Source organism: Porites lutea, chromosome 5, assembly GCF_958299795.1.
Source record: "Porites lutea chromosome 5, jaPorLute2.1, whole genome shotgun sequence".
NCBI classification, from domain to species: domain Eukaryota; kingdom Metazoa; phylum Cnidaria; class Anthozoa; order Scleractinia; family Poritidae; genus Porites; species Porites lutea.
In genome coordinates this window covers 45,204,378-45,231,877 of record NC_133205.1, presented here as the reverse complement: position 1 = coordinate 45,231,877, position 27,500 = coordinate 45,204,378, and the positions used below count along the sequence as shown (strand labels likewise).

The window sequence follows — 27,500 nt, the reverse complement described above, 5'->3', positions numbered from 1 at the left end:
CGCAAAAACATGGCACTGTCGGTGTCAAATTCTAATCAAAGGATGTCGAACGCTCTGAAATGATAAGAGTTATAAGGATTTTTGAAACTCGTTTACTTCTCGTTTCCGCAGTTGTATGTAAACGAAGTTTTTTTGTTTGTTTTTAACGACACTGAAGAGTAGTTCGGTCGTAGTTTGTAAAGCATTAGCGATCCGTAAATGAAATGAATCATGCTTTTGTTTCGGGCGGTACACTTGTTCTCTGACACTGTTAGAAACCTACATCAAGCTAAATTTGGCGGATTAATGAACACTTGGCGAACTAAATCCGAACACTGTTAGTTATTTTATAAAAACCTTGATGAAAACATTGCCTCAACTTTTTCAAGTTTCATTCCACATTCATTAAGTCATTCGTTGTAAAAGGCGACAGGACACACTTTGAAAATGCTTAAAAAAAGTCCTAAATAAGAAAACCGGACCGTTGTCTTTCGGAAAAGACAATAGTTAGCTTTTTGAAAAGATAGCAAACAACGTGACATAGCCCCTTTTAATCATTGTTTCTACTTAATATTTTTACATGTCAATTATTATTTTATTGCAGAGGATATACTGGGCCTGGTGGTATCGGTGAAGGTTTCCCAAACGCTTTTAACTGCAGCGGGGGTATGGCTGGCTATATTGATCGGATAGCATTAGGAGAGCATCTTTACAGATTTCCAACTATAAAGGTGATAGATCAACTGTAAAGTAAAATAATATTTTCCGAAATGGTCGTGCTTTCTATTTGCCACTTAAAAGTTCGGCTTTAATTGCTATGATGGAGAAATGCAGATCGAGCAGATTGTTGTCGTGTAAAGTGGATAAAAGCTTTCGAAATCTGCATGATTCGTCATATCAAATAAAATTAGAATTTTGGCTTCTTTCACACTCTTATAAAATCTCTTCATTGAGTACCGGTAATTCGTTTTTTCGTATTTTCTTTTGAAGCGTCTTTAGAAATTCTATTATCTGTCTTCAAGCTCAGGCTGCACTGCCAAACTGAGCGGCTGACCACAGCGTTCCTGTATTTTAGAAATGGCTCAAAAATAGGGAGGCTTCTTTTCTCTCAGCAGTTCTAATAACTTCTTTTGCTCATGTTTTGTAGGATCTTTACAAAACCGTTCTTCCGTTTGACCCAGAGGGCATACTCGGCTGCTTAACTTCAATCGTCCTAGTATTTTTGGGCGTTCAGGTAATCTAGAATTAATAGTTTTATTAAAATGGGAACAAATGATTTCAAATTTTCCTAAGATTACAGTTATTGAACTTAGATATACTCTATGTGGTGTATATAAAATTAATATTCAGATTTTGCCAGGGCTATAAAAAAGAAGCTCTCGATAATATTTAAAGTTTGTTCAAACAAAATATAGAATCGTGTAATGCTAAGCGGCGGTGCAACGCCGGAGAACGGTGAAAAACAACAATAGGTCTAATTAGCAAAAAATCAACTTTGCACGTGCAGCACACTTTTTTTGTACACTTCTTTGCCGTTGCTTTGCACGACTACAATGTGAAAGTTCCAGAAACTTCTTTGTTACACGTTTTTTTTTCATTTTCATCTTCCTTTGGTGGCCGCTAGCATTTCTCATTTTGTCACCGCTGCTACAAAGTTTTCATGTTGTTCTTCCAATAAGAATAATAGGGCCATTTATACGAGGAAAAATAAGACGCGTCTTACATAGGATGCGTCTTAAATAAGACGCGAACTTTCCGTATAAACCGCACATTTCGTCTAAAATAAGACGCGGCTTAGCTAAGTCGCGTCTTATTTTAGAACAGCCCTTAACACCTGTTCGTAGATAAGACGCGTCTTAGCTAAGACGAGAAAAACTTCGTATAAGTGACCTTCGCGTCTTAAATAAGACGCGAACGCATAGTACGCATGCGTTAATTTTTGGCGCGCCACGCTGGATTGCCGTTGCTACGGGCAACATTCACATGAAAACGAGTCAAGAACAGACTAAGACGCGAACCATTTATACGAGCTGTTCTCGTCTTAGATAAGACATGCTCGTATAAATGGTACAGTTCGCGTCTTATTTAAGACGTGTCTTACTTTTCTTCGTAAATGGCCCTAATGTCTCCTTTGTCTTTTTTCTCGTTGAGCTTCGCTGGCCTGCCGCCTACTTTCTCTTTTTCTCTCTCTTTCTGTTGCTCTATATTCCAAATTTGTGGACATGACAATTAATCTATTAGGATACAGAAGCAATCTCCGATTTCCGTTTTCGTCTTTGGTGACTCTTAAATTGTCTCTGCTTTACAAGACGCCGGTGGCTATGCGATTTCCCGCCAAAATAACCTCGAGTTGCATTTGGGTTGCCATACCTTTTGATTGAGTTATTTTACATTGGTATGCCTGTGGTGCGAACAAACGGTCGCTCGGTCGCTCGTTGTACGGTCACGTGATTATCAAATTTTCTAGGATGGGTAGTAGGGCTCCGCACGCGCGCGTGGAGCTCTGCTATAATTATTCTTGACTACTGATCTTACTGAATTTCACTCACTGCACTCTTTAGGCTGGTCACGTTTTATCAATTCACTCAAAGCATAAACCAAGGCTGATACGATGGATCATTTGGTCGATTCTTTTGGTATGAATCTACAAGAACTCATATCAATAATCACCTTCATATTCAGATCTATTTCCTTTCCGTTCTACTAGCTATTCTTAAAGGTCCCAAATATTTTGTCAGTATGGAAGCCTAGCATCACAACCTATAGATTTCTGTTCTCTTAATTTCAAATTCCCTTTCTTCATGGACGTGGGGCCGGGTGTGACTACTATGTAAGGACTAGAGGGAAACTTTACAAGATTTCCAAACTTTAAGACGCAGCTAAGATCATATCCTTTTAATATTTTCATTAAGTCGTTATGAATTTGTAATTATATCTCTTATTCTGTATCTATGGACATATCTCTACTTTCAATTAATTATTTTTATTTAATTTGAAATAATATCTTGTTTAATTGTTTCTTTTTTTTCTTTCGAGGATATTTTTTTGTTAACCTACTCTTAAATTCGAGTTTAAGTATAGCTCATCTATGGTGTGTCGTTGTCATCATCATCGACGTCATTATCATCATCATCATCATCATCATCATCATCATCATCATCACCGTCCTTGTTATCGTCATTATCATTGCCAAGGTTAAGGGAAAAATTAATCAGTCGATTCACCGATAACCAGTTAATAAAAAGCGGGGTTAAGTTTTATATGCAAGATTGAGGATACTGAGAGTGTTTACTGCCATTTTTTAAACACTTTCAGGCTGCAATCACTGTTGGCTTATGCGGAGTTTCCATTAACGAGGGCATCGTTCCAATCAACAAGAACTTATGGTAAGGTCACACTACACTGTCTACAGATGAGGCCCACGTATAATTTTAGTATAAAGAACGAGTTTCATATGTTTTTTTAGGTCAGTGTCGTTCATCTTGGCCACGGGTGCTACTTCTTTTTTCTTGTTTGCTATTTGCTATATCTTGACGGATGGTCTCGATTGGTGGAACGGTGCACCGTTCTTTTACCCAGGTAACAAGCATGTTCATTAATTTGGCGACACAATTACAGTGGTTTATAATCAGTTCGTTACTCAAAGTCTTGGGGGTCTAGGAGTCACAGTCCAGATTTTATCACTTGCCCCCAACCCCCTGGCACCAACCTCCCAGTATACTTTTGGCAAGGTCGGAATTTTCTAATGGTTATTTACCTGGTTAAGCGCAAGAAAACATGGAGTGTTATTAAAGAGCTCCTGCGTGTTGCACATTTTATTTCCTTATGGTATTTTCTATGCAGATAAAATAGGAAATAAATATTAAAGGATTTAATGACATTATAAAATGTAAAAATAATTAATGAATGCAGGAATAAAAGTTTGATTAAGAGTCGCGCTCCTTCTGCTTTGTGTTTTCACTCAGAATGTTTTATTCGTATCAGGTATGAACTCCATTCTGGTGTACGTAGGTCACCTTATTTTATGGCGACACTTTCCTTTTAGCTGGGAAATGGATGAGTATGGTGGCCATGGAGAGAAGATGGCAATGAGCATGACAGGAACAACTCTTTGGTGTTTAATAGCTTATTATCTTTACCGCAAAAACATCTTCCTTAAAATTTAGCTGCTTTGTGAATGTCGATTCGACTTTTTAGCGAGATGCTGTTGTATAAGATATGTTGCATTGCAAGGTTCTGTTTTTAATATTTACATATACTGCTGAGAATAGGGAGTTTCCCCCATATATATAAAATCATTTACCCTCACCCACTTTCACTCATACTAGAAACTCTAAAAATATCGTTATTTTAGTGACCGATAAAGCGAACATGATAAATTTTAAGTCATTTTTACAGTGACAAAAAAGCTGAACTTGAAGAAAAGTGTTTTGTTAAGTTACAATCTGTTAACATTTCGTTTAATGGATGCTAAACATACATTAAGATAAGTGATAGAATAACTTTAGATATGTGAACCATAGTTATTTCTTCTTACTGTCATGTGTTTTCGCACGGCTTTAAATCAATACAAAAACAAAGTGACGCAGCTTTTTGAGCAACACATATAGTTTATAATATGACTGTAGATCCCCCCTAATGCCTGCAATTAGATTGCACGGAAAGGGGTGGAAAGAAAAGTCAAATAAAATGTTTCCCATTTTCTCAACCCCCGTTCGTAAGGCCGGACTATCAGCTAAACAGCTGAACATCGATATTGTAATCTTATTGTTTTAAGGAATGTCTAGGAGCCTTATTCACGACCTCAACCTGTATTGCAGGCCTGGGCAACGAAAAAAGCAAGGAAAATGAGGAGAGAGCGAAAAACCTACGTTCCTCTTCAACCTTCTTCACAAGTTTCAATTCTCATATCCAGAGCCCGAAGCAAAACCCAATACTTATATAGTTTAGTTTATAAGCCTATGTTCATGTATCTAATTTTAGGCCTGTTTAGCCGAATAAAAGGTTACCTGTACCTTCCGGCTCTTTCTTGCAGTAGTTCTGTTTGGTCACATTTCATTAAATCACCTTATATAACTTATATGCATCACGGATGGTCTTAAACGTAAGATTTCCTTTATGTACCATGGTCATTTCGTCTTCTGCTTCTATAACTTTTACACCTAAATATTTGTACTTACCAACTGTTTCATTGTGTTCAACGATTCTGCAAACTCTCCAAGCAGCTCCGTTGGCAGTTGTCCTTTTCGTAAACGGTGTTAAGAAAATTATTGACTTCCACATAAAAAAGAAAACTGCAACCTAGACTACGAGTAGTCCCCATTTATTCCTCAGGGATAGTAGAGAGAGCGAAACGCGAGCGCGCGCGAAAATCACCCCACGCGAGAAAAGGCGACACGCGCGTGGGGTGATTTTCACGCGCGCTCGCGTTTCGCTCGCTCTACTATCCCTGAGGAAAAATGGGGACTACTCGTAGTCTAACGGCAACCCGGGGATCAAACCCGGACCTCGCACCCGGACCTTTCGTATCTTATTCTGACTCTACCTTAATTACCACTTCACCACCATACCAACACGCCAAATCCTGATAAATTTTAAAGTACATACTGCGTGTACACTAGTAAACTGCCTTTCTTAACCGTTACATCAATAATAAATGACACCTAGCTGTTTCCGTAACTTTTAATGAAAATTCAACTTGAGCTTCAATGTCACTCTTTCTAACACTAATCAAACTAAGTAACGTATTTTGGCCTTATTTTGACTTAATCCAGGTTACCAATGCTGGCATCGACCGTTCAAAATGGCAACGTCCGTTTACGAAAGGGAAATACGCTTCTCGTCGGAGAGTGAAGCCGGGAAGAAAGAAATACAACATTTTCCGCACGATTTAAGTCAAAACAGTTTTTGTGTTTCGTAACGTGTGAGACCTGTTTACTATAAAACATGTCCAAGCAAAAAAATCTTCCTTCTAAAACCTACCACTATTGCGTAGAATTCTGATCATGCACTCTTGAATCTGAGCAAGATTTGAGAAAACAAATGCCAGTACTCTGACTAATGCTTAACTTGAAACTTATATTTGCAATTGTACATGTCTATAAGCTAGATCGACGTACCACTTGTGGGATGAGATGCCGAAGTTATGTACAAAGCTTTTTGTAACATGACCAGGGACCGCGGAGGGGGAGGGGCTGGTAGGGCCGCGGCCCCGCCACTTTTTGGGCTAAAAAGAAAAATAATTAAAATAAAAAAAAGACTTGAAAGAAGTTTTTTTTCCGTCTATATTCCGCCAGGCATTTTGTGGGGCTCCTGTGCTTTTCGCGGTAATTGTGCTCTGGGGCCAACTTGCCCCTTGATCAAACGCCATGCCTTAGCCACCTCTTCGCTTCGGCGGAGTTTTTTTATCAGTTTTATCAGACGAAATGAAGAAAATTACTAGCTTTTTCAAGCCAAACGAAGGTGAGTAGTTGTTTTGAGTTGATAAAAGTTTTATATTTTGTCTTTCTCCTTTCGAATCAATGAAATATTCGATGGCAAGAAGAATTACATTACTTGAACAGTGAACGGCCATAGTTAGAAAATTTTCAGATCACTTCAGTGTAGTATTTTCTATACTAAAATTCTAATCGCGTCTTTTCTTGCATTGAATCTGAACTGACCGTGTATGTTGGTCGTTTATTAGAGTTATGACAACTACTTGCAGTGAAAATGGTGAGTTTGAGTTTGACCAGTAAACATTTCAATATATTTTTAAAAGTTTTATTTTTTGGACGTGCGAGTTGTTTCTGACTAATATTCGTTAAGTGTAATTGGATTTTTGGTGATGGGTTATATATTTATTTTATTTATAATATTCTACTTATTGTCAGCAATCCTGTAATTTAGCATTAGCTACAAAAGGAACAAATCAAATACTATGATTTTATTCCTTTTTTCGATTTTCAATATGAAAAAAAATTATTTTCAATTGTCAGCCCTCCCACTTTTCACCTTGCTCCGCGGTCCCTGATGACAACGTTATATTTTCATTTGCTGATTAATCCAATCCACATAAGGGGCCAACTTGGTGTAAAATGTATACCGACCCATTATGCCACACCCTTCTCCCCAGCTAACCAATCCTATAGCAGTCCATTTCAACACGCGGCCGTGTAAAATGTTCATTACAAACGGACCTCCACTGTCACCTTTACATATACCGACGCCATGTTTATTGCTTCCAGCGCAGAAGTTTGTAGACTCGTTAAAGTGATAGTCAGTGGAATTTCGGCAGCGCCCCATATCCTGGACCTGAAACTCTGCGTAAAGTAACTCTTGGGATGATGATTTTTCAGGGTCCGGTGTATCCACTTCTCCTGGTTTAAGAACCTGCGTGGCGCCCCAACCAGCCACGTTTCCTTTACTACCCGGAGTCAGTGCATCTTGAGATGACGAGCCGTTTACTTTTTCTGGAAGGCAGATCTTTCGTACAAATCGCCCAAGTGTAACTCTACTTGACAACTTCACTAGTGCGATGTCGTTTTCTTTGAACTGGTCATGGTATTTGGGGTGCATCAATATGTCGGTCACAAAGAACAAATGCTGAGATTTTTCCGTCTTGTTTCGGTGACTGTCACCCACAGCAACTCTAAATCTATAGAATGCGAAACGAATTGTAAATAATTTAACAGCTGCAAATTTTTATACATCAAACGTACTTCGTTATAGAGCTTTTATACCCTCGATCAGAGTATAAATCAATGTCAGTCAATGAACTGCTTTTGTACACTAATGAAAGCTGATACTTTCTTGGGAAGAACGGACAATTCATCGCTAAACCGATCTATAAAGCTTAGAACTATTCCTACCCACGAGCGGTGGTGAATGGTTCAGAGAATAAGAGGGAGGAGGTAGCGTGGCCTCCAGTTCAAGTCCCATCTTGACCGGTCGTTGCATTTGTTCACGGTAGTCTGGAGTTGAACTCCTCGACCATTTAGCTAGTTAATACCTCCGGCCAATTGGGATTGATGTAAGTTATTTGTTTCAGGAATTTGCTCGGCCCCACTAGGATCAGTGTTACTGATAAATACTGCCTAAGGTAAATGAGGGAAAGTTATTTTCTTTATTATTTACAAGTGAACAAACAATGAAACTATTGTTTGAGATAAGTTTAATAATAACAATTGTTTTTTTTTTCCAAGCTAATTTAACTGTGTCTATATCAGCTATTAGAGTCGATCATAAAAAAGGCTTATACGAAGATGCTATGGTGTGGTGCAAATAAAAGTAAAGCTTACTGCTCAGGTTTAGAGTCGAGAGGTCGTCTGGCGTTATCATCTGGGTCTCTGTACATAAAACAATGTGCTGCTGTAACAATCCAAAGTCTCTCAATAAGGGCTCCCCCACAAATAAATGATGCTTTTCCTAAATACGAGAAAAGTAGTTGCAGCTCATGTTAGAAGAATGTTGTGTGACTAATGAAATGTAGCTTAAATAGGATGAAATAATAACGAAGAAGAAGCAACAACAAGTAGAGACGTCACTAGAAGACTTCAATGTCATTCCCATGCAACTGGATTATGATTACGAAAACAATACAAAACATTGAATTAATTTTGAGCGCTCTAGAAATAAAAGGGTAGGTTGTGCAATTTTCTCTTTCTGGGAAGAAAGTATAAGGTTTGAAAATTTAACTCCATTTATCTCATATTAGACATATGAATTTATGAATGAGAGATAAATGTAGTTCAGTTTACAGAACTCTGGGTTTTACTTTCATTCACATTGAGCGCTCGTAGACAAGAAACTATTCTTCGAAAGACAAATGGAAAAAGGCGAACGAAATAAAATTATGATAATAAGAGAAAAGTTTTAAATTAACCTGTTTTACGGTCAACTCGGTAAATTCCGGCTTGCCATGGCCACATTCCATGACCACTTGTTAAACCACCAACCATTCGAGGACGACGAATTTTACTTCTCACACCGCACTTTGAATAATCTCAAAAAAAAAAAAAGATCACATAGTTTATTCAACATATACATAAACTGGAGAGCTGTTGACTGTTACTGTTAATAATTACATGACTTGCGGGCGAAAACGTAAAAATGATCGGCTACTTCAGCTTATGTAACACAGAAAGCTAATCATTATATCCAGAGAGAGTTTTGTAGAGATTTTATTGTTATGAGTTGTTGGTGTGCGTCAATATATCTGTGTTCAGTCATCCTGTTGGATTTCTTTCCTAAATGCCTTTTTTTGCAACACTATATATTTGCACAAGTGTGGTTTGCTAGACTGACTTTTATACGTTACGTTGAGTACTTTCCAAACTTCCAAAGTGCATCCATAGTACGTAGTACAAATCCGCAGAGGAAAACTTCCAAATTTCTTTTTAGATTGAGAGAACCTCCTATTAACTGCATGAATGAGATTCAGAGATAATTTGCCTTGCCTTTAATATGAGACGGGCGCAGGCATTGTGGTCTTTTGTTGCTCCAGTGTCCATTGTAACAAGTAATCTTCCTTGGGCCAACCATCTTGCGATTTTTTGGACAGCTGAATCTCACATGTTTGCCATGCCTAAAATTATTATCAATACGCTTTCCACCTTTTGGAATCCCGGGGTTGTTGCAAGGGGCTGAAAATAGACAGATTTATACGCTAGGTATGAGAACTTTCCACGGAAACTTTCTAAAAAATATATCAGAAAATTCCGTACGGGCCATTCCGCAGTGCGGTTGTCGTACCTTTACAGACCACTGGTTTACCACTCCATGTGCCACTTGCTTGACAAAACCTCGTCTCGGTTCCAGTCACTGAATAATGCTTGCTGGTGCATTTAAATTCCGACCTGCCTCCATACGTCGTTTTGGTTTGTAAAGTTTTCTTCCCATGACGTGGATCAGGTAAGCTGCCACAATCGACGACTAAAACATAAAAATGAAATACACGTTTGACAGCGTTTTCAGAATGAAATGATTTTTTTTTAGTGGTCTGTTTACCTTCTACCACTATATTTCCATCAGTCAAGCTTGTTTGATAAAGCTTTTCCCAAAAGAAAGTAGAAACAAATTAAGTAAGTACTATCTGAATTCACTCGGCTGATAGTTAAAAACCTTCAATGCAGTATGCCACAGCAACGGCATGGTCATGATTTCAGCAGGACGATAAATATAGATAGATAGATAGATAGATAGATAGATAGATAGATAGATAGATAGATAGATAGATAGATAGATAGATAGATAGATATTCTGTTTATTTCACCCACTTGCAACAATAACTGAATTGTTGGGGAAGGTCATTGTCACATACAATTAGCCATTTACATACATTCACTGAAATTTATAAGTTACAAAGTCATTAATTCTTCTGGTATGACCAGATCTTCTGGTATGGCCCGACTATAAAATTTGTTCTCAGGAGGATGAAATAATAATATGATCTATCTCCCTGGAATTTTTTACCACATTTTAGGCTTGTCACAAAGTATTTTGCTTATGCTGTGCCTCTCTTTTTAATTCATATCTAAGAGGGTTTACCGTTTTGGACCCTGGAAATAACAAGTTCGTAAAAGCATCATTTTGGACATACTGAAGCGGGTTATTGGTGTTTATCATCACTGAACGCCAGTAGGACTAGAGGCATGACTGATGATGGTTTGTATTACAAGCTAACCTCTTCCTCGGAATCTTTTTTTTTTGACTGATTGGCCCTAATTTTATCAGTTTTAACGTCCAAGATGGCGGGTGAACATAAGTATCATCGCTCTCACGCCTGCTTTGAAGGGCTAGGCTAAGTACTGTAGGTTCTACTTGCAGCCTGTTATGGGTTATAATCAATCTTGACCACTGACGCTCTCACTGTACTGAAGAGCCCGATAACACCTTTCATTGAGGAAGAGTTTCTCACTGTAATTTTAATTTTATTGTATTATATTTATGTTTAGTAAAGAAGACAGTAATGGTTATCAGTTTTACCATCGTTACGCCAAGAGAGGTTTCTAGCTCGGAACAGTCTAGAACTGACATGCATCTACATGCACCATCCCCAGAGGATTGTTAAAGCCCAATAAATGTGCAGGATTTCAGTAACATTATCAAGGCATGTTACGTTACCTTTACAAGTTGGCGCCTCGGCACTCCACGTTTTATTTTTGAGGCATTTCAACATCACTGCTCCGTGAAGTGCAAAACCCTCGTCACATATGAAGTACACTTTGCTGTCCACACCGAATTGGCTACCAATCCTTTCTCCATGCTTCGGAATTTGGGGTCGGTTACATTCTTTTGATTCTAAGGTGAATAAGTAACGAGATATAAAAAAAAGTTATACAAGTTATACTGATGAAAAAATATACATTTTTTTACAAACACCCTTAAATATAATATGACAATTTTGATATTACGCATTCACAGGATAGTATGGCGAGTATTACAGTTCAAGAAAGGTATCGTTAACTGAATGGATGCTGACATTTTCCCGTTTATCCGTGTGCGCATGATTTAATGAATAAAAATCACTGTTGTTCGCTTACCAACACAAGCGAAGCTGACTTTGGTCCATTTTCTTCTTAGACAGGATATGAATGGCAGTCCCCCAGCCACGCGATATCCTGGTTTACATTTGTAGAATATCCTCGATCCTTTAACGTTCTTTTCTTTTGTCCTTGCAGAAATGACAGCATTGGAAGGGACAGGAGGCTTTGGACAGGCTGGAACTAAAGGGGGAATTAAATCAGTATTAACAGTGAATTAGTACGTGGATATCTTACCTTGTTTATTAGTTGAATCTTCAAGGCAAAAATAACGTTTTTGATAATAAATACGATTGGAATTTCCAATTTGAAAACTCAATCACTCTGTGGTGTAGGAATGTTTTGATACGGTGATCGATTGTATTAGAAAGAGTATAAAAATTTTAGAGCGGCTTTACCTTTCACATTGACAAAATCTAAAGTACACCGTAACTGATACTCTCTCCTTTTTTATCAACTTCCTTCCAACATCTCCCAAACACATTAATGAAAGACAGCCTCATAAAATGATTTAAGTAGATAATCGTGTGTTGCCCATCTGGAGCTGCCGGGGCAGCCCCTGTTAGACCTTAACAAATACCCTTGAAATAGATGCAGGATTAGAAGTGGAAATGTGGAATGTGGAAGAGTTAGTCATTGCGCAAAAACATACTGTAAAATGTTTAAGAAAGTAACTACTATAAATAAACCACCCGGTAGCTCGATCCATATATTCCTTCGAAGAAAGTCTGTTCTTATAACCTCCGTAAAAAACAATGTCCCCGTCCTAAAAGTAATACTGAGCGTTTGATGTTTGCCTTTGTAAATAGACTAATATTGAAACACAACCTTAGTCCAGGATAGTTAAGATTCTGTGATTACTTTATTTATTTTACTTTGTTTTACGGTATTCATAAACAGTTGTATATAACATAGGATATGTATCTTTATCTTGTGGGAAATAAAGACCCATTTTTTTATTATTATTATTATACTGACTTAAGAACACTTAAAGAGAAAAGATCTAGGCCGTGATCTAATGGATTAGTACAAAACTCACCGCACTTGATTTTGGCTTTTTCCCATTTACCAGAGGAAAGGCAGGTCAGATTTGTTCGTCCAATGAGAGCAAATCCTTTGTTACAGGAGTAATGCACTGTAAGGGTGCCATTTCTTGTCAAGTTACTATCCACTCGGCCATGCTTAATTTTCAGTGGCTCACCACAGTTCCTACCTGTTGTTTGAGATATAGGTAATGGCAGTTTCTTTATAAGACGTTGATGCGATTTTGCGTGCGCTTATATTAAGGAGTCAAAACTTACGGAGTAGGCCTGCAGGCTCAGCAAAGCACATTATTTGTTCCCATACGTCCTCTTGTTTCCTCTTCGATATGTCAGGAAATACATTTGAAGCCTTTCTTTTTCTTCTTATTGCTTTTCTTATTTCTGTTGTAATATTATTGAAAGCTTGATGGTGTGAAATATTAAAAGGTGTGTCAGATCATTCAGTTAACCACCTGTTTTTCGCCAGGAAATTCAAAGTTAGAGGTGGAATTGCTGACAATCACTTCGCTTGAAGAACAAACTTTGTCTACCGAGCGTTATGGTTAAATTTTACCGAAGACCCGGGAGGAAGCGGGATGTATGTGTGTGTGTGTGTGGGGGGCGGATACTACCTCATTTGGCCTCAACGGGTATGTGCTGCTGAACAGGGTGGTGACACTCCTTGTGTCGAAGATGGCCGCACGCGTAAAGCAATTCGCTCGATCCCGGAGATCTTACGTAAGGGACTGTGAACAGTCTATTTCAGTATTCAACAGTGCCTTTTATTGGACCAGAAGCCCTTTTATTATGAGTCTGAAGGTTGGCGATAAGCATTCAGCTTTTAAAGAAGACAGAAAATCCAGTTTCCAAAAAAAATATGACGATTAGTTAAAAAATAAATAAATAAAATAAATAAATAAAATAAGTAAATAAAATACTTATTTCATTGTGGGAAAAGAAATCACTGAGGGTCTTATAATAATAGCCTGTGTACAGACGTCGGCCTCGATCCACTCAAAATCCGAGTTTCTCTTCCTGATATTTTCTGCGGAGAAAGGCCAGGGCCGGGGGCATCTGTACACAGACTATAAAATCAGGTCGACTAAACAAGGGTAGAGAAATGAACGACATTTATAAAAACCCTATTAATTTACATCAGGCTTTTTAAAATTCACCTCAGTTACCATAGTAACGTAAGTATTGACGTATACCCACAGCGACTTGCTTGGAAATGCTCCCAGAGGTCGCTACTGTAGCTTCAACGGTTTCAAAGTTCACTTAAACTTTAAATTTGTGGGTTTTCTTTCGTTGAAAAGCAGTTACTCGGATAATCTTTATTTTTTTAGAGCTTCCAACAATAAAAAAATTGTACACAGAATGAATTAGTCTGTCTGTGTTATTACTTGATTGCCGCCCCCCCCCCCCCCCTCCCCCACCGCCTCCCCGTGCGGGCCAAAGATAGAGATAGATTTTGACAAAATGTTACAATGTACAGTTTTAAAAACGCAATCTCCTTTAATCTTCCTCAATCTACTTTAACCTTATTTATTGTTTAGTTTTATTCAAAAGTGAAAGTTCTTCCCTCGATTCATCTGGAGTCGGAAAGACAACTACTGTCATACGCTCTAGTGGTTCGGCTTGAAAACCATACCCGATGAGATCATAAGAGATACAATCACAGACTATCACATGATTTAGACTAAAAACCAGAGCCTTTTGGGTGGCACATTCCTACATAGCTTGTGTAGCGAAGTTCCGCCTCCCCCCCCCCCCCCCCCTTAATCGACCCACCCCCTGGGCATTTTACTTGAATCAGCGCAATCGAAAACCCCAACATTTTTCCATGTTTTTCCGCATGAAGGATTTCCTTGATCTTCGGCATAGAAATAACGAGGGTTTTAATTTTCATTAGTAAAAAGAGAGATTAACTAATCACTCTTACCTTTTACCGACAGCAGGCAACAACACAAGATAATAACTGCACAACACACTTTAACTCCAGCCATGTTGTGAATAACGTACAGACGTTATTTCATTGTAAGTTAATCCCCTCCCTTCCTGCTGAAGGGGAAGTGATATCGTAATACCAAAACATGGAAACAGCGCAGTAAGACACGCAACACCGCACGCCCGACTAAACTCACTCGTAATTCCAAAGCTTATGTAATAGTATCTTCATAAATTCGAAAGCCGTTAGTCATTGACTATAATTCTTTCTTCTACGAGGGCGAACTTCGACACTTGTTCGATGCCTCCTGAAAATAAGTTAACTGCAATTCAGTAAGTTTTAATTGTTATGCACTCCTATACGTTCATAAATAATAATAAAAAATTAATGATAAACCATAATTCACTCAGGAAAGTGAATTCTGTTAAATAAATCAACAAAAATACTTAAAAAGTTTTGGATGTTATGATGCAGCTGAATGCTGGGAAATACAAAAAAAATGGTTGACCTTTCTTGAAGGTGATCTTGTTTTCTGAAAATCTATCACTATCATTGATATAGTAATGCAATGGTCCAGCTCAAATCGCTCACGTCCAGAGAGAATTCTCTCCAGTCAATTCATAATAAGGCAGAGGTTACACATTAATTCACCACTAAGAGTTCTAGTATTAGCACAAAAAGAGAATGAAACGGATCAAGGCAGTCCTTGTGGTGCAGACAACACGCGACACGTCCCATCGGATTTGAAATCCATCAACAAGTGATGATTTATTTAGTTTCAGATCAGATTTGACTCCCCGCCAACTTACCCTCAGCGCAAACCACGTCTTTCATTCAAGGAAAACAACTTCCTGTCCCGTTCAGTCAGTCGTCAGAAGGCTGCTTATTGGACATGATGAAATACGCAGTGGTAATTCTCGCTGTACTTATTCAAGGTAAACCTATTTTGGTTCATTTTCAATCAATTGTAACGCTTTCACTTGATGAACTCCATTTACTTACAGTTCGGTTATCAGAATTATTAGCCAACGTTTCTTTGTTGAATATGCAGCTAAACATTTCTTTCACTTAGAATAAATCGGACCTCATGATAGCACGCGTAAGCACCTTAAGTGAAACCTGAAGCGAAGACAGCGATAAAATGTACAGTATGAAAATCAACGATGTAGTGAAGTATACAGGCCAAAGCACTTACGTGTGGTCCAAATTCGTTGTTTACGACATGATGGTTGGCTTTGCAGATTTTGTAAAACCCTAAGATTATCTGACAAGCATTTGATTTAGGAGTTGTCATTCGCTGTATTTTCGTAATATCGCGCGATTGCTTGCAGTGAGCGAATGACCAATACCTTCTTCTTTTCTGACCCATACCTATCCTGTTTTGTTTTTAAAATGGCGCTGCACATCTTGATTTCGGTCAATGACCGTTGTATATGGTGTCCGAAGGTGTCCCGATAAAAGAAGTAGAGCCAAGCAGTTATATTTGACAAAAATATGTAATTCATTTTATAGGCATTCAATCCAAAAACTGCACCCGCACAAACACAAAAAAAGATTTTTGTGCTAAGTCATGCGATCCTTCCCAAAACAGCCCTTGCAAAGGAAACAGACTTTGCCTGTGCGATGGCGACTGTGGCTTTAGCTGCGTCAAGGCAGGTGTGTATCTTAATTGCAACATCTTTGTCTTTTCAGCTTATACTGCCTGTCCATTTTGTAGTTTCATGTCCACGGGATTGATAGGAGTGGTTGATTCTTATTTATTTTTCAAAGGATCATATTCCTAACCGTGTGATAACGGGAAGAGCGAGGAGGAAGTAAATTGTGATCCCATCAACGATCACCTGACATTTTAAACGAAAATTTTCTTATTCCATGTTTTGATTTTTTTTCATTTTTATTACAATTGATTAAACAAAATATTTCCCTTAATACATCATCCGGATATACTGGTAGAACAATAAAGAAAACCTTTATACACTGTTATAGAACGTGCTCTAGGATAAGCCGTTTCAGCGTGATTCTGTAAAAACTTCCACTTTCCTCAGAGCTACCCGGCCACGCTGTATAAAGGTTACTACCCCCCCCCCCCCCCCCCGTAGTAACGAATCTAAAGAAAATAGTTTCATCTGTATGGAAAATATTTTGAATTGAGTGTGATTAGTCCTGAAACACTTCATTTGGATCAGTGTGGACTTTTTCAATCCATGTTCATCCTCACCATCTCATTGCAACAGACGACAAGAAAAAGATTAAGTGCTTAAATGTTGTTTTAAATAACAAAACTGAACCATTACATGTAGTTTTGGAATTCAATTGATGCAGAGACACTCTTCATGGTGATCAGTCTCTCCCACTTATAGGCCACGAGTCAGTATGCAAAAGGCAAAGAAAAAACATACCCCGCCCCACCCCCCCCCCCCCCTCCCCCGCTTTCAGTGCCTGTTTCGCGCTCGTACATCAGACTTAGCCAGAGAGATATGGCTTCCTAAACTGATATTACCAAAGAACAAACGTTGTAATATATTTGCACATGTTTCTTTCTCTGTGGTAGATCGCCGTTGCCCGACGCCTGAGATACCAGCTAACGGACGAGTTCGTGGCAAAAACACTACCTTTGGCTCCGTTATCAAGTATCGATGCTCTTCCAGTTACAAACTACAAGGGCCTAAAACAAGAACGTGCAGAGGAAATGGGAAATGGGACGGAGAAACGCCAATCTGCAGTTAGTTGAACAGTATAGTAATGATTCCTCTATTTAGTGTCCTCCTCTCACACAAGCAATTCTTCCCCCTTACAGTCAACTCTCGCCTTTCGGATACCTTGCTATGACGCACACCCCGATAATACAGACAGCAGCTAAATCCAAGGCAAAAATAATTTACAGACGATTGACTGAAATAAACTCCTGCTACTACGGACTCTCGGTAATGAGAACACTAACTCGAGGTCCCAACAGTGTCCGCCATAAAGGGAGTTGACTTTATTCAGAAAAAATCACTCCCTTATTGAACTCTGTTGTAACAAACAAACAAAGGCTTTTACAGTCAACTCTCGCCTTGTGGGCATCTCTTTATTACCGACATCCCGCTAATACGGACAGCTGCTGAATGCCCGGCGAAAATTTCAGACGTTTGACTGAAACAAACTCCCGCTTATTCACAAACTCTCGCGATTACGGACATCAATCAACATCTTGCGGCAACATTTTGGTAGAATTATCTCAGAATATAATTTATTTCTTCCTCTTCCTCTGTTCGTCTCTGTCACCTTGGTTGAAAAGTGGGCATTCCGATTTCTGTTTAACATCATGACTCTATGAAACTACCGTACTTACTTGCAAAAAACAGTCAGGATGCACTTAATGTACATCAATTGAAATTTTAATACTGTACTTTATGGTTTCTCAGTAGTACTGTATCTCATGAACGCCGACGTTGTAACCATATCAACACTATCCAAGTATTCCATACTCCAGTTTTAAATTAATGGTATCACAAAAAAACTCTCTTTCAATCAGAGGGAAGGTGTACAGACCCTGGAGACATATCCAACGGGAGAAAACAAGGCAATAATTATGAAAGTGGACAGAAGGTGAAATACACATGTTCCAAAGGTTTTACAATGCAAGGAAGCAGTACCTTGACATGCAAGAACACAGGCAGTTGGAACCGACCTAAACCCAAATGCGTTTGTAAGAGAACCAATACGAAGGCTTTCAGATACTGCAAAAAATCCTGCAATCCTAAGAGAAGAGATTGCAAGAAAAACAATGAATGCGTGTGTGATGGCGACTGTGGCTACAGCTGTGTTGCAAAAGGTACTCGTTGTTTCTGTACTTGATTGTTACTTGATTGTACATACACAGGTACTGCTACTGTGGCGTGTTAGTCATTAGTTCTCTTCGACATGATTCAAGAGATTACTTTGACGTTACGGTGCCTGAGCATGCGTGCCTCTATGCCTCCGTAAACCAGCCACAGCCTCGACCCAGTTGCTCTAAGCTCAGTTAAAACTAACCCCAGAGAACCCCAGAGGATTAATTCACCAATAAGCGTGCGTTTTTGTCTGCTATTCTGCATTTTACTGGGTCTCCGAGTAAAGCACACCAGGGTTCAACAGTAATTTTAGAAGCCAATTTGCATTTTCAAGGACAAAAACGTTTCGTTTGATCATGATATTTAGCTTAATCCTGATTTAGCTTTGCGAGCATGGATTGTACTTTTTAAGGACCGCTTCATTTGTGTGCTTCCAGTCGGCTATTTTATGCTACTTCTTTAGGGATGGTAATTAGCTGCATTTAACTGACTTCGCCTCTGTAGGTTTAACTTGTAGCAGACCAGTGCAAATTGACAATGGTAATAGACAGTATACCTCCACAAAGTTTTGGTCGTCAGTCAAGTATACGTGTAATAAACCCTACACCCTTGTCGGAGCTCAAACTCGAACTTGCCGTGGAATAAGAAGTTGGGATGGCATCGAACCCGTTTGCAGTGAGTATATGTTCGCCAGCGGTGCTCTGCTGCATGGTTTCATAGGATTGAAGGTCACTTATATAATTACAAACTAGCACTTTTAACTTACTTTTGTTGTTCTGAATAAATAAGACATGCGTTTTTTTGAAAATAAAGAAAACTTGACGGTGTAAATCAGAGCGGCTTAGAGAAAGAAATTAAAACTGAATTGAGATTGTGTTGATTGTTTGATTGTGATAAACATAATTTGTTAAAGCAAAACGTCACTAAGTCTTTTGAATTGATTTCAGCGTGGTTGTTCACTAATTAATAGACCATGGGCAACGACCCGCCGGGGAGGGGGGGGGGGGGGGGTTACTTGACTAATATTTTGGTATATGAGAGCCCCTGGGGATTTGAAACTCTGACCCTGTTTAGGACGAAAACAAATTCTAAAACACCACCCTCTTTAGGACAACACCCTTAATTGTACTACCCTGTTAAGGGCAAAGGACAAAATGCACGCCGCCGTATTGGCAAATGCATTACAGCAAATTCACGTTATAGTCATTTCCTTTGTATTGTACAAAATTGATCCAGCAAATGAAACCAGTCGTGTGCAAGCAATACCCTGTTGACAGGCTGTCACGAAATTGCATACCTCGTTTAGGACAGAGAGGTCAGAAACGATACCCTGCCAGCGGCACATCTCCGTATAGGCCATAGGAGGGAGAACCCCTTCCAACCCCCCCCTCCCCTCACCACCCTCGCTTGGGGCCAACGACTCATCACGGTGAAGCGTTGTATAAAATAAAATGCATTCTGACATTGCCTTGCACTTTTAAAGCTAAACTAAACTTTGCTCTAAATGATACACCGTGGTAAAGTATTTCATACTTTTAGAAATCATCTGCCAAGACCCAGGAGATATAACACACGGGAGTAAACAATCCTTTCGTAGAAGTTACGACGATGCTTATGCTACCGTGGGAGACAGAGTAGAGTATAACTGCTATCCAGGCTACAAAATGGAAGGCTCTCAGCTGGTCTGCGATAAAAACGGAAAATGCTTTAAGCAGCTGGTCTGCAATAAAAATGGAAAATGGAGCGGATCCAAACCAAATTGCACAGGTAGGTGGACCTAAGTGCCTCTTCAGCCGCACTTCATGAAGTACTTTAAAATCAGGTCATGTGCTGACGAAAAATGAGCAACGAGTAATAAACATATACCGGCCCAAGTATAACACGATATATATGCTGCTTTCAACCTTAAAGATACATTGTTTGATATACATGTACATGTAGTTCCAAATAAGCCAATTGTAATATAAAATGTATTTTTCAAAACTAGAATGGGGATGCTCGTGATAGGCTCAACTAGCCTTTTTCCCGATTTAATTCGAATAAGAATTCGAAGTCGACTCAGAATACCTTTTAGGTTTCATTTGTTTTTGTTTACATTTGATGTTATGTTTTTTTTTTTCGTTTCCCCCTTGCTTTGCAATAGTACCAACATGTGGTCCTCCTCAACTTCCACCAAATTCTGAGTTATGGCGCTCTCAAAGTGGTAAAACTTCTTACAACTATAAGGAAAGAGTGGCGATTAAGTGCAAAAGTGGATATTTCATCAGAGGCTTTGGATATAGAACATGTGATAGTTCCGGATGGACTGGACCCAAATTTTCTTGTTCTCGTAAGTTACATTAAAATAATTTTCAATTTTTGCATTCAAAAACTTTTCCCTCCATAAACCTGTTTTCGTAAGGTTATGAAGACACTTATTCTCATGTGATTGTGGTCCGGTGAGCTTACGTCACGCAAATCGAGGTGATCGTTACATTGGATTTGACTTGGATTTTCAAGTAGACAAATGATAACCTGTTTAATCAAGTCTTTCCTGCCTTTGAAAAAGCTTATAAAATTAAACTAAATTTGTGCAAAGAACATGTCTTTGGAACAAACAAATAAACAGCCTTTAAAGAATAATTAAGGCTCCAATTTTCTTCCACAAATAACGTCAAACAAACAAATCCAAAAATATGGGAGGGGGGCCTCGGTTTCCTTCAAACATCCTATGGCGTTATCTGCCGGATAAATCACTTTCCAGCGGTGTAGTATACAAGGGAAAACAACTGCGTTATCGACTGGGATGTAATATATCAAGCATGAGAAGCAGTGTTTCATCACTCGATAAAACACTGAGAAGAGAGTTGAAAATAACACCAAAATAGCGCTAACTCGCCAAAAACGCTTCAAAACGGCCTGAGACGCGGGCAAACAACAAAGAATACAACAAGGCAATTAGGTAAGTCGATTTTATTAAAAAACGTAACATTTTTTCTCTCTTTTAAGAAAAACTGTTTGCATCCCATAGAAGCCTTTATAAATAACCGTTTGTAACACAACACCACTCGCAAGCAAGAGTCACGTCCGCGTTCATGTAATGAGCTTGGGCCGCCTGTGGTCGGGGACACTTTACTCCGCCGGCTATGAGTTTTGCAGAGTGGCTGCTCTCCATAGGCAAGCCCCTGGCAAACCAGTGTCGAAAAGTTCTCTACAATACATGCCGCTAAATTTCCAAAAAACAAAAAGAATCTTTTCATTTCAAAAAGTAAACAAATGACTTGTCCATGGCGGCTTTAGCTAGTGTCGAGTACCGATGTTCTGATTTACGTTGATGTTATCTCTAACAAACAGTCCATTTCTTTCCAGTCAGATACGAACGCGGTCATTCCCAATAAATTGGCCTTTACTAATCTCCACTGCTCGATCTCCAGTTATATTTTGAAGGGACTCAGATCTAATAAACCTTCGCACAAACACGATTCAAATAAGTATCAGTCCAAAGCATTTGCAATCTACTACCACAAATCAGACCAGACCAGATATGCGACGCACGTAAACAAAACATACCTGGTTTGATTGATGTATTGATAACCTGTGTAGCAGGCGCTATTTACTCAATACTACCAGCATTGCACCAATCAGAAGCTCAAATTGATTTTGTTCAAGCGATTCATCTCGAAGCTCAAAAATTGACCTTTATATCCTAACTTTATACCCTTTACTCCTTTACTCCCTCACTTATTCATGTGTTTCTTTCAGTAAAAAAAGGGTTGTTTACATTTATAGTTATACACGTTAGAGCAAGATGTAAACTTTCAAAGGTCATCGAAACTCGCTGATGCTAACATCAATCGTGCTTGTTTAATTGGTGAAGACACAGAAATTAGGTATAACACTCGATCACTCACAAATTTAATGATAACGATGCAAACAAAAGCAAAAACTGTACACCGCAAGCGGTCGTCCTTCTTTCCTAAGAGCCACCCGCGGAAAAAGAAAAAGTAAAACTATGCAAATTTATGACAAAAAAAAAAAAGAAAAAAAAAAAGAGGAGAGATTTGGACGTTGAGAGGAAATTCCCTCTTATCTGCCCTCTCGCCAATGAGGAAAATAAGGCCAATAACGCCAGTGTTTTCGTCGGACGAGTCTTCTTCAGTTATCCTAATCCGAAATTTAGAACTCCAAAGAGGCGAACCAGAGAAAGGAATAGATCTTCAAACGCACTCTGCAAACGCACTCTTTAAACGCACTCTGCAAAGATCGACAAACAGGCTTTATGGACCACGCAATGTCGTCTGGGTTACTGGGTCAATTATTGATAGTGTTCGTTTTTTGACGGACACACAGGCAGCCCAGTTAATAAAACCAGTCTGTATGCATAAACATCTGGAAACGACTGGCCATGTGCTCTGGTTTAGTCCGCTGGCCTTATTTTACGCATACTCTTAGATCTTGTGCACGCACTCTGTGCGCCATTGAGTGATTTGTGCCAGGATAATAAAAGAAAAGAAAAAAAACGGAGCCCAGTTTTTAGCTCGGCTAAAAAACGCCCGAGCAATAATGAATGTTCACGGTCAGAAAGCAACATTAGTCTTGGAAACTGGGAGAATTTGGCGGTTACTGCATGGCCTCATCATGCTTAAACTTCATCTGCTCATAGCCAGAGTGCACAAGTCATTTTTGCGATACTGAGGTGTTTCGCTCGTATCTTTTCAGCAAAATCCTGTGGTCATCCGGGTAGCATTTCAAATGGAGAGTTGAAATCTTACGTCTTTACTTTCAAGAGTAAAGTTCATTACCACTGTAATCATGGATACAAACTTGTTGGAGATAAATTTCGTCAGTGTCAAGCTAATGAACAGTGGAGTGGAAGACAGCCCAAATGTGAACGTACGTATTGTAAATAAAATGTTAACTAGTGGGCTACCACAAAATAAACAAACGAAGAAAGGAAAACCCCAAACAAACGAAATTGATGTATGGATAAACCATTGAATGGAAACTTTAATTACCAATTTAAACTGACGATACGTAAGCTAAGTCAGGGCACCCAGTTACAATCGTTCAATTAAGTTGTTTTGTCATTAAACTACTCAAACTCAAAAAAATTGTTTGTAATAAAATGCTTCAAATGCAAAACAACACTCGGTAGAAAATGTAAGGAACTGTTAAAACTAGCAGTACGTACTGCTGTGGTTTAACAGAGCTGGTATATTTTGAAGATGAAGTCAAACATAAATAATAATAATATTTAATAATTATATTGAGCATTTTCTATAAAAATAAAGGAGATGTCGCCTTTTTATAATTTTTTAAATTTCTATACGCCTCTTTTTCAAAGTGATTGACTGTGGAGTGTTACCCACACCTGTCAAGGCTTCAAAAGTATTGGAAACTCACACGAGGGTGGATGGCACGGTCCGATTTAAATGTACGGAAAAGGGATACGAGATCAGTGGTTCAGAAATAAGAAAGTGTCTCAACACTGGCCTATGGAGTGGGACAAAAACCAAATGTACAAGTAAGTTAGATAGCAAGAAAAAAAGAAAAAAATGATCAATAAATAAATTGATTGAACATCTTTACTCCGAAAGAAAAAATAAAAGAACAACTGGAACCTAAAAAGTCAATTTACTCCCACGGAAAAATTGTTTTGCCATCTTATCTGAACTCTAACTGTATTAACTTGTAGTTATCAGCTGTGCAGACCGAGGATCTCCCATAAATGGTAAAAAAGTCAATGCCAAAAATAAATACAACTATGGAGATACCTTGAAATTTGAGTGTAATGATAACTACACATTGGAAGGCAACCGCCAGATAAAATGCGAAGAAACTAAAGACTGGAGTGGAGCTCTACCTTATTGCCGAGGTAACAATATTTACATTATAATTCCTCTCATTTCCTTTCGCGGTTTTTTTTTTGTCAAGACATGTTTTTTCTTACTTCTCCTTTTTTTCTCAGTTTTTTATGTTCAACGTTTTTCTATTAATTGGTAGGTTTTTCCAATATGTGACTATAAAGCTTCAAAATAGTTTTATATGAACTTCTACATCATTATGTGCACGTGATTTCGACATTTTCCTTTTGATGTCGCCTAATTTTCGCGTAAATTTAGAATGTCTTTGGCCTAAGAAAAATAGTTTGAGTTGGCAGATTGAAATTTTATTGAAGCGCAGATCAAACGACTTAATAGTATGAAACCCTTTTCGTTAGGCATTTTATTTCGGCTACCAGTTCGTAAGCTTTTTGGCGTAACTTCAGTTTTCCGTATTACATGCGGAGAGAAAAGCTTAAAACATTTCATAATGCAGTAGATCTTACTGTTTAATATCTTTCCTTGTCATTTATTATGTGCATCTTAATTCTCAGTAGCATATATATTCTTTTCACATGTATTTAACTAGGAACTAAAAGCATAAGACTAGGGCTAACGGCCTCAGACTGTATTAAAACAATTTGCTTGTATCTCTTAAAACCAAATTTAAAAGCCGCTTTTAAGGTGTTTCGATACAGTTTTTCAGAGGCCATACCGATATTTTTCAATCGCTTTAAAAGTGATTTTATCCTCGTGTGATCGCTATAAAATTTTTACCAGTGATTGACTATAGATTGAAATTTGTCAAAATGTAGGTTTTGGTAAAATCGTATTAATATGACAACAATAAAGTTTGGTGTTTAGCAAATAACCTCAGTAAGAAGTAAAAAATTCTGTAAGTTTGAATTCGCCTAAAACGAAAATACATATCAAACCTTAAATTTTCAATAGCCGTGATAGATTATTTAATAAAAACGTCATAAATGACTCAAATTATTCTCAAGTAGCGTCATAATGCTGCTTAATATCATATTTCGATGCTAGGAAATTTTGGTGTATTTTAGTTCTCGCGATCTTTAAAACTAACCCGTTTTCCCACCGCCTGTCCAAATGCAACTACATTCAAAATTTGGAATTTTAGCGCTTTTTTGTATATCTCTGAAACGACTCGAACGGTTTTTTTTTTAAATCTCTTCACATAATCTTCATAATGTATATGTCTGAAACTTTCTTTAAGATTGATTCACTGTGTAACACCTTGAAATTTCAAGACAAACCTATGCTACGAACCAGTCAAAAATCCGTGCTACAACATTCACTGTTTTGAGGTTATGCTATTTTTTTCAAATTAATGCGGAAAATTCGGCTTTTATCAATTTCAAAGTTTTTGTTTATTGTTGTCATAGTAATATCGATTTTACTTAAAACTGTATCTTCACAAATTTCAATCCATAGCCAGTTACTGGTGAAAATTTTATGGCGATCGGAAAAGGGAAAAACCACTTTTAAGGCGATTGAAAAATATCCGTGTGGCCTCTGAAAAACTGTATCGAAACACCTTAACATGAACCGAATGTAAACGAGAAAGGAACTTCTCTGAGTAATGTGCTTAGAATCTTCAATCCATCGATCTGATTTTTACTACACAGCCCCTTGTGCAGATCCAGGTGTTCCTTATCAAGGAAACAGAAGCGATCAAGATTTCCGTCACGCCCAAACAGTTAGATTCACTTGTCCCACAGATTACATCATGGAGGGTGTGGCAGCAATAACATGCAGAGAAGGCAAATGGAGCAATAAAAAGCCACGCTGCAAGGGTACATTAACAGAGTTTTTACATTCCTTAAAATAAAATAACCTATTGACGAAATAGATATTCTAATATCAGAATACTTCTAAGGCCTAGACCAAACTTAGAACTTTTCATGAGACGAACTAAAATTACTGAGTTAAGTTCATGAAAAGTTCAACGTCTGACTCAGTGTAGTTCGTCTGAATGCGCTTGGATCGCCCAACCATTCTTTCCGTCTACTCCAGACGGATAGAGCGTCTAAAAATCGTCGATCTTTCCATGAGACAAAAAAATAAATAAATAAATAAATTAGGCCACGAGAAAATTTGTTACTGATCACGCGCACTCAGTTTTTAAGACAGACGAGTACCTCCGGGGACGACAAAGCCTTTTTGTTCGTACGTTCCTTTTCATCCTTTTTTTTCAAATGATCGGGACGCATTAGTACGGTGGCCCACATCGGCGATACACAAATATATATTATATTACTGCATTCTATATCTTAGTACGCAAGCATAGTCATTGGCTGTGCGAGTATATTTACCAGTACAATAAAATATACACCAGTACAACAATGTGTATCCCAGTACAGAAATATATATTTCAGTACAAAAATAAAAGTTTCGGTACAGAAAAATATTTTTTAAAAAATTTGGAAAAACCCGGTAGGTACTTTATATATGATTATTGCTATATACCTAAATATATATGCTTATCCTTCTGCTACTACCGTTATTATTACGTCGAATTTAACATTCGAAACAATTCTTTTGCACCTCGTTTAACCAAAATTATGAAATTTGAGTTTTCTACTCAATAACCCAATAATGGGAAATATTCAGCCAATCGAAGGTGGTAAATTGTTTTCTTGTGAAAATCCGCTGTTCCGTTTTTTGTCTTATTATATTGCCAGTTCGACGCTTCCTAAGTTCGTCGTCTGACTCAACGGACGATTTTAACTAATAATTTAGGTCTCCAAAAATTAGAGTTTGGTTCGTCTCATAAAAAGTTCGACATTTGGCCTTAGGCTAAACCAATTTATACCAGTTTAACACACATTTTCTTACATTTTAGCTCCTTGCTTAGATCCTGGAAGTCCAACTAATGGAAGAATAATCGGAGATGATTTTAGCCATAGTCAATCAGTCAGATATACATGTAATACCGGTTTTGAACTTAAGGGCGATCAACTTCTAAAATGTTCCGATGGAAGATGGAGTGGAAATAAACCGCTGTGTAAAGGTAAACACAATATTAAGGGTTATTTATATTCGACTGTTTTATCTTTTTGTTTTTTTCGATTTCCCGTATTTCCTATATTTATCAGTCTGATGATTATGATCATTTTCTAATAGGCCAACATATCAATACACTCGTCACTGTGTGGTGCATTTTAAGAGAAATTGCAAGATCCTTTTTTTAGTTAAACACCGCGGTTTGTCCTTATTAGTTTAAACATGGTTTTAGTGACTTTCTATTAAAAAAAAAAAAACATTGGTTCAACTTCACCGTTTGTTCTTGATAAATGACACCAAACAATTCACCGAATTTAAAATTTCTTCTTTTGTCCTAGTTATTAGATGTAGAGACCCAGGATCTCCGATCAATGGTAAACAAGTTA

General features: G+C 38.1%; 3 protein-coding genes across 4 annotated transcripts in view; 2 read left to right on the top strand and 1 right to left on the bottom strand.

Annotated features, from left to right (window-relative positions):
* Positions 1 to 4,993, top strand: part of LOC140938743 (heparan-alpha-glucosaminide N-acetyltransferase-like) — a 13,925-nt gene extending 8,932 nt beyond the window's left edge. Inside the window, exons 15-20 of one of the 2 annotated variants that reach the window (XM_073388270.1) lie at positions 584 to 710; positions 1,127 to 1,213; positions 2,541 to 2,615; positions 3,295 to 3,365; positions 3,446 to 3,558; positions 4,025 to 4,993. In XM_073388270.1, coding sequence (XP_073244371.1) covers positions 584 to 710; positions 1,127 to 1,213; positions 2,541 to 2,615; positions 3,295 to 3,365; positions 3,446 to 3,558; positions 4,025 to 4,071 — 520 coding nt within the window. In that variant the 3' untranslated portion in view covers positions 4,072 to 4,993. Of the gene's footprint in view, positions 1 to 583; positions 711 to 1,126; positions 1,214 to 2,540; positions 2,616 to 3,294; positions 3,366 to 3,445; positions 3,559 to 3,963 lie in introns of both variants that reach the window. The other variant, XM_073388269.1, reaches the window with a different exon arrangement.
* Positions 4,994 to 5,645: 652 nt separating this feature from the next.
* LOC140938754 (mannan-binding lectin serine protease 1-like) lies at positions 5,646 to 14,626 on the bottom strand. The gene is made up of 9 exons (XM_073388283.1): positions 14,466 to 14,626; positions 12,541 to 12,714; positions 11,502 to 11,684; positions 11,083 to 11,259; positions 9,712 to 9,891; positions 9,417 to 9,602; positions 8,843 to 8,962; positions 8,259 to 8,385; positions 5,646 to 7,615 (listed from the first exon to the last, which is right to left on the bottom strand). Exons 1-9 carry the CDS (start codon positions 14,527 to 14,529, stop codon positions 7,000 to 7,002), a joined length of 1,827 nt encoding a protein of 608 aa, XP_073244384.1. The 5' UTR covers positions 14,530 to 14,626; the 3' UTR covers positions 5,646 to 6,999.
* A 537-nt stretch (positions 14,627 to 15,163) lies between these two features.
* LOC140938736 (sushi, von Willebrand factor type A, EGF and pentraxin domain-containing protein 1-like) overlaps positions 15,164 to 27,500 on the top strand; it is a 19,008-nt gene continuing 6,671 nt past the window's right edge. Inside the window, exons 1-13 of the mRNA XM_073388256.1 lie at positions 15,164 to 15,406; positions 15,984 to 16,127; positions 17,023 to 17,193; positions 17,989 to 18,288; positions 18,791 to 18,961; positions 19,826 to 20,053; positions 20,430 to 20,615; positions 22,985 to 23,158; positions 23,610 to 23,789; positions 23,961 to 24,140; positions 25,737 to 25,904; positions 26,954 to 27,121; positions 27,453 to 27,500. The exon at positions 27,453 to 27,500 is cut by the window's right edge and continues 132 nt beyond it. Of these exons, the coding sequence (XP_073244357.1) occupies positions 15,364 to 15,406; positions 15,984 to 16,127; positions 17,023 to 17,193; positions 17,989 to 18,288; positions 18,791 to 18,961; positions 19,826 to 20,053; positions 20,430 to 20,615; positions 22,985 to 23,158; positions 23,610 to 23,789; positions 23,961 to 24,140; positions 25,737 to 25,904; positions 26,954 to 27,121; positions 27,453 to 27,500 (2,161 nt within the window). The 5' untranslated portion in view covers positions 15,164 to 15,363. The remainder of the gene's footprint in view (positions 15,407 to 15,983; positions 16,128 to 17,022; positions 17,194 to 17,988; positions 18,289 to 18,790; positions 18,962 to 19,825; positions 20,054 to 20,429; positions 20,616 to 22,984; positions 23,159 to 23,609; positions 23,790 to 23,960; positions 24,141 to 25,736; positions 25,905 to 26,953; positions 27,122 to 27,452) is intronic.

Bases quoted from the DNA above. Each gene is read 5' to 3' on its own strand.
- LOC140938754 (XM_073388283.1), bottom strand. From the start codon at position 14,529: ATGGCTGGAGTTAAAGTGTGTTGTGCAGTTATTATCTTGTGTTGTTGC. The intron at 11,685-12,540 runs GTGAGTTTTGTA...TTCCCCCTTTAG, and splicing joins AAAAGCCAAAATCAAGTGCG to TTCCAGCCTGTCCAAAGCCT. The intron at 8,963-9,416 runs GCAAGGCAAATT...TTTTTTTTTGAG, and splicing joins GCGCCCGTCTCATATTAAAG to ATTATTCAAAGTGCGGTGTG.